At 52.4% G+C, this 6,884-nt stretch overlaps 1 protein-coding gene across 1 annotated transcript; it reads right to left on the bottom strand.

Annotated features, from left to right (window-relative positions):
• Positions 1-2,092: 2,092 nt before the first annotated feature.
• Positions 2,093-6,013, bottom strand: NEU2 (neuraminidase 2). Its single transcript, XM_001114628.3, has 2 exons — positions 5,810-6,013; positions 2,093-4,579 (listed from the first exon to the last, which is right to left on the bottom strand). The coding sequence occupies exons 1-2, from the start codon at positions 6,011-6,013 to the stop codon at positions 3,638-3,640; spliced, it is 1,146 nt and encodes a 381-aa protein (XP_001114628.2). The 3' UTR covers positions 2,093-3,637.
• Positions 6,014-6,884: the final 871 nt, after the last annotated feature.

Here is a 6,884-nt window from a genome sequence, read left to right as displayed (position 1 = left end):
TGGGAGGCTGAGGGAGAAGGATGACTTGAGCTCAGGAGTTTGAGGCTAGCCTGGGCAACATAGTAAGACCCCATCTCTACAATTTTTTTTTTTTTTTTAATTAGCAAGGAGTGGTGGTACGTGCTTGTAGTCCCAGCTGCTTGGGAGGCTGAGGCGAGATTGTTTGAGCCCAGCAGGGGGAGGCTTCAGTGAGCTGTGACTGTGCCACTGCACTCTAGTCTAGGCAACAGAGCAAGACCTGGTCTCCAAAAAAAATAAATAAGGTCAGGTGTGGTGGCTCATGCCTATAATCCCAGCACTTCGGGAGGTTGAGGCAGGTGGGTCACCTGAGGTCAGGAGTTTGAGACCAACCTGGCCAACATGGTGAAACCCCATCTCCACTAAAAATACAAAAATTAGCCAGGTGTGGTGGTGCACACCTGTAGTCCCAGCTACTCGGGTGACTGAGGTAGCAGAATTGTTTGAACTGCCTCCAGGAGGTGGAGGTTACAGTGAGACGAGATCATGTCAGAGTCAGACTCCATCTCAAAAAAAAAAAAAAAATCAGTTTTAAACCCAATATTGAAATTCAGTTGAAACCCATTTCAGTTTTAAAACCCAATATACAATATTGCTTTGGGAGGTAAATTAGCAAATCTGCTCTTTTGTTCCATTTTTATTTTTTATTGAGGTGTAACATATATGCAGTAAGGCACACACACACCTTTTTCTTTTTTTAGAGGGAGTCTCACTCTGTTGCCCAGGCTAGAGTGCAACGGCACAATCTTGGCTCACTGCAACCTCTGCCTGCTGGGTTCTAGCAATTCTCCTGCTTCAGCCTCCTGTCTAGCTGGGATTATAGGCACCTGCCACTAGGCCTGGCCAATTTTTGTATTTTTAGTTGAGACAGGGTTTCACCATGTTGGTCAGGCTGTTCTCAAACTCCTAACCTTGTGATCCACCTGTCTCGGCCTCCCAAAGTGCGGGGATTACAGGTGTGCGCCACCGAGCCTGGCAGCACACAAATCTTATGTGTACAGCACATCAAACGTTTACACACGAAATCATCCACATAACCAGCCCCAGATCGAGCAATAGAACGTCTCTAGCACCCAGCAGGCTCCCTCTCGCTGTGTCCCAGTCAACAGTTCCCCTCCACTAGGAGCAGTCACTGGCTGACTGGTAGACCATAGGTTAGTTTTGCCTGTCCTTGAACTTCATGTAAATAGAATAATAAGGTGTGTACTCATTCGAGTCTGGCATCCTTCACTCGACATGACGTCTGAAAACCAGCCATGCTAGTGTGGAGAGCAGTAGTTCACTCTTTCATTGTTGTGTATTGTAATATTCCGCTGAATGAATATACCCAAATTTACCTTTTTTTTTTTTTTTTTGAGATGGAATTTCATTCTTGTTGCCCAGGCTAGAGTGCAATGGTGCAATCTCAGCTCACTGCAAACTCCACCTCCCGGGTTCAAGCAATTCTCCTGCCTCAGCCTCCCTAGTGGCCAGCATTACAGGTGCCTGCCACCACGCCCAGCCAATTTTTTGTATTTTTAGTAGAGGCAGGGTTTCACCATGTTGGCCAGGCTGGTCTCGAACTCCTGGCCTCAGGTGATCCATCCGCCTTGGTGAGATTACAGGCGTGAGCTACTGCACCCGGCCCCTAATTTATTTATCTATTTTACTTTCTATTGACATTTGGGTTGTTTCCAGTTTAGTACTGTTGTGAATGAAGCTGCTATAAACAATCTTGTATGTGTCTTTGGCAGCTACGAACATTCATGTCTCTTGGATATGTGCTCCAGAGTAGAACTGCTGGGCCATGGAGTGTTTACACGTTTTGTTTTGGTAGATTCCACCAAATACGCTTGCCAAAGTGGTCGTGTCAGTTACTTTCTGCCAGAAATGTACGAGAGTTCCAGTGGCTCCACATCCTTGCTGATACTTGCTGTTGTTAATCTTTTAAATGTAGGCATTCTAGTAGATAAGTCTCTCACGGTTTTATTTTGCATTCCCCTGATGACTAATGATGCTGAGCAATTTAGTAGCCTTTAGGATATTCTCCTTTGTGAAGTGCAAGAGGATATATCCACATCCCAGAATCTGTGAACGGGACTTTATTTGGAAAAAGGGTCTTTGCAAATGTAATTAAGTTCAGGATCTTGGGAAATAAGATCATCCTGGGCCGGGCACGGTGGCTGACGCTTGTAATCCCTGCACTTTGGGAGGCCAAGGCCAGTGGATCACCTAAAGCCAGAAGTTCGACACCAGCCTGGCCAACATGGTGAAACCCTGTCTCTACTAAAACACAAAAATTAGCTAGGCATGGTGGTGCGTGCCTGTAATCCCAGCTACATGGGAGGCTGAAGCAGGAAAATCACCTGAACCCGAGAGGCGGAGGTTGCATTAGCTGAGATTGTGAGTGGGCCCTAAATCCAGTCAGTGACAAGTGTCCTTATAAACATAGAAGAGAAGACACAGGAGGCAGAGGAGGAGGAGGAGATGGCCACGTGAGGATTGAGGCAGGGATTGGAGTGATGCGACCACAAGCCAAGGACCAGCAGGCATTGCTAAGAGCCGGCAGAAGCTGGAAGAAGCAGGAAAGGCCCCCCTCACCAGCACCTCCAGAGGGCACGGAGCCTTTCAGACGTGCTGATTTCAGGCTTCTGGCCTCCAGAAAGAACTGTGAGAGAACAAATTTCTGTTGCTTTAAGCCACCAAGATTAAGGTAATTCGTTCCGGCAGCCCTAAGACACCAATACAATGACTTAAGCTAGCTTAATTCTCCCAGACCCTACCTTACTCCCTGCAAAGCTATTCCCCATGCTGTCTGCCCCAAAGCATTGGCAAGGATACATACACAAACACACACACATGAACAAACATGCACACAGACACACACAGACACATGAACACACAGACGAACATGGACACACACCAACACACATGCATATGCAGACACACATGGACACACAGTCACACATGCACACACACAGACACAAACACATGCACACACAGACACACCCATATACACATACATGAACACACATGTGTGGAGACACATGGACACACATGAACACACATGAACACACAGACACACGTGGACACACAAACACACATGAACACGTGCACATGCCGGCATATATGGACACACACAAACACACATGAACAGACACGTGAATACACAGGCACACATGGACACACACGAACACACATGCACACGCAGATACACATGGACACTCACACATCTCTGCTAATTTACAACGTGGTCTCAGTTCTTCCCCAGGAACGCAATGAGTGGTTCCCGAGAAGGAAGGGGTTGAACTAGGAAATTTGTCAAGACCTACACAAAGCTGGGATTGGGGGACAGGCAGGCAAGGTGACAGCTGCGCTGCAGGACCCTCCACGCCTTCCCTATGGAGGGGCGACGGGCAGCCAGGCACTTGTGGTTTCTGGGCTGAAATAGAACCTTTTGGGAAGACTGGAACCATGCAGGAGGAAAAGAGCAACAGCTGGACCTCTCTCCACACACCGGCACCGAAGGGAGCCCAGAGTGGCCCCCACGTCCAGGGGCCACGGGAAGGAGAGGCAACCGCAGAGCCTCCGAGCCGGGCGTGCAGGTGAAAGCAAGGCCCTTGTGCTGGGCACGGTGGGCTCACTGAGGCAGGTACTCAGCCGGAAAGGCTTGCTTCAGGGTGAACATGAGAAAGACAATCTCCTCGTAATCATTGGCTTCGTACAGACACCCAAACAAGGGGGACCCATCGGGGCCAGTGCCCATGCTCTGGAGATCTGAGTAGGCACAGCTGCCCTTGGCCAGCAGTACTGGCTCCGACCAGGCCTCGGGGGCTGGAGGTCGCGGGTTGAGGTAGGCGCCCAGATCGGCCCTCTGCCAGGAGTGTGTGGGGTGAGTGTAGAGCAGCCACTGGGCTGGGGAACCGGGCCCCGAGTGGGGGCTGGGGAAGCTGATGACACTCCCTTGGCAGCCCTGGGGCGGCGGCTCCACCAGCTTCTTCACCAGCTGAGACTCCTGGAAATCAAGCCCGTCATTGGTGCTCTGGGCCTGGATCCTGGCTCGGAGATGGCTTCTCGCGTTGAGGGTCACCACCCTCTGCTCCCCAGCCTCGACTTCAGCCACCTGGCACTCCAGGGTGTCCTGGGCCACAAAGTGCCCTCTCACCCACGTGCGCCCATGGTCATGGCTGAGTAAGCAGAAGGCGGAGGGGCTCGGCCTTTGGATGGGGTGAAGGTTCCGGTAGGCATAGGCGGGCACCACCAGGCTCTGGGCCCTGTCGTGCAGCTGCAAACAATGCCCCGGGCCCACCGCAAAGGTGGACCACTCTCGGTAGGCTGGGCCAATGGCCGCATCAGTGAGGTCTCTGGGGGAGCTCCAGGTCCTCCCGTGGTCAGTGCTGGTTACTTGGCACAGCCGGGTCACATTGGCCCTGGTCTGCAGCTGCTGTTGCTCCGTGACTTGCCCAGGGATGGCAATGAAGAAGAGGAAGAGGGTCCCCGTCTGCGCATCATACAAGGGGCATGGGTTCATGGACCGGTGTCCATCCAGCTGGGCCTGGGCCACCACCTCCTGAGCTTGCCACTGAGCGAGGAGAGAGAAAGAAGGCAGCCTTGAAACAGCTGGGGATGGTGCCAGGAGCTGCATGCGTGGGAGGGGTAGGCATGGGCGTGTCTCCCAGGTTAGAGTCAAAAGTCATCGAGGAGAACTCTTCACCCAACACTCATATCCTCCTCGCCACATTTCCCCAGAGCTGCGGGACCCGGGGATCCACCTCACCACTCCAAGGCAGCCACGCTTGGCTGAGTGATTCTGTTCCTTCCATTGCCATCAATATGCATTTACAGAACACCCACCTGCCAGACCACAAGATACGAAGATGACTCGTGCATGAGCCATTCCCAACTTCATCCTCCACTTCCCACCCCAGTCCAGCTTGCCATCCTTGAATAGCAAAGCCCTGGCGGGAGGGGCAGTAGCCTGACCAGTACAAGACAGAATGTGACGGTCACCTCTCACCTTCTACACTCCATATCCTACTCATGCAGCGAAGGAGGAGTCACATTGAACCTCCAGAATCCCCAAGTCTATGTCGCATGTGCTGTCTGTCCCCATTTATTAACAGCTACCCCCATTGAGCAATTCTAAGCACAGACACAGCGCCAAAAGTCTAACATCCAAGGTCTCATCTAATGCCTAAACCCCTGGGGGACAGGTGTTAATAGCTCCATTGTTACAGTGAACAAGAGACTGAGACAGGATGGAGGAGTTGCGTAGGCCACACCTCTGGTCAGTGGCGGAACCAGGACTTGAACCCAGGTCCATCTGCTTCAAATCCCATGCTTTGAACAGCTGTGTAGTTATGACCACAAAGGAATGATAATATTAAACTCTTCCACCACGATCAGCCAGCCTTGGGTGCTGTCATCAGGATTAATTATTTAATCTATAAGATGGAACTTCAGGACACAAGCCATCACCCCACCCCAGGTCCCCAACTTAATTTTATTCAAAGGACACAACCACCCATTATGCAACACTGAACTATTCCTCCCTCAGGTTATCAAGGATGCTGGGCAACTCACGCAATCATTCAGGAAAACAGATGGAGGCCAACTGGACTAATGCATGGTGAACCCAGAGGTCCAGGTGACCACTGGGGGCACTTTCTCTGCTCTATCTCTCCTCCGGACCTCCGCCATTGAGGGATAAAGTTTTCCCTGTATTCCCTGAGATCCAGGCCTGGCCCCTGATCACAGCAGCGAAGGGTATGGCAGAGCCCTGAGGAGCCAGTGCAGACACCTCCTGCCTCACCTGAACCTGGCGGGTGGACGCATCGTAGCCTCCTCTGCGCAGGACAATCAGCTCTGCGTGCTCATCCTTCTTGCTTGCCCGCTGTTCCGCGAAGGCCAGCAGGGTCTGCTGCCCAGGCAGGTAGAGCAGGGCAGGGATTCTGTAGGCATGGGCGGCTCCCGACTGGAACACGCTCTCCTTCTGCAGGACAGGGAGGGAGGCCATGGGGCTGGGGGTGGACAGGAAGAGAAGATGTGTCACCTGCAGCCACACCTGAGATGGGCCCAGAGTCATTCCCCAAGACAGGTGGTGCTCACCCCCTGGCCAAGTGGACCAAAGTCGGGGCGGCCTGTCCTCCTCCTGCATGGGGTTCATTCTCCTTTCCTACATCTCAAGACCCTCCTTCTTAATTCTGCCTTTGCCTCTGGTGGATATTGGGAGGGGGTATTGCAAAAGCATGTTTTGGATTCGATTTTTATTATAAGTTAGCAATGCTCCTTACAACAGACTTTCGATAACCTCCGGCTGCTTTTGCCAAGCCCAGCCCATCAGTCCAGGGGCACACCTTGGGAGGGCAGCAGGGCAGTCCGGGTGGCATTCGGCAGCTGCCCAAATGCTGAAAAGTGACACATGGGAGCTTTTTATAACTCCAGAGCCCTAGAAACTTGTTTCAAAAAAAAGGAAAAAGAAAAAGTGTGGCTTCTAAGGTTCTGCTCCCCAGGCTGCCTGAGGCTGAGGCCCGGCTGCCCCCGCTGCGTGGGCACCCCCTGAGGCAGCGAGGGGGTGGAGCTGCAGTGGGAAAGGAAGAGACAGCGGCTCCTGACAGCTAACCCAGGCTGGGGGCGCGGGGTGCTCCAGAGGTCTAAGAAAATAACAATTAAAAATAAGTCTTCGGCGGAAAAGGGTAAGAGGGGACAGAGGTAACTTGGGGACAGTGGGTGACAGTGGTTTTCGGGCTGAGCTGCCTAGGTCCCTTTGGGAGGATGCATCCACCAGCTCTGGGGAGTGTTGGCTGCAGGGCCCTGGCCTGGGGAGGAGGGGCCAGTTGTTCCCAGATGAAGACTCTGCCCCAGGTCATACCGAAGAAGGACTGAGT

Source organism: Macaca mulatta, chromosome 12 (assembly GCF_049350105.2).
Source record: "Macaca mulatta isolate MMU2019108-1 chromosome 12, T2T-MMU8v2.0, whole genome shotgun sequence".
NCBI classification, from domain to species: Eukaryota; Metazoa; Chordata; class Mammalia; order Primates; family Cercopithecidae; genus Macaca; species Macaca mulatta.
Note: the sequence above shows the minus strand (reverse complement) of the source record. Positions and strands in the feature narration are given on the sequence as shown.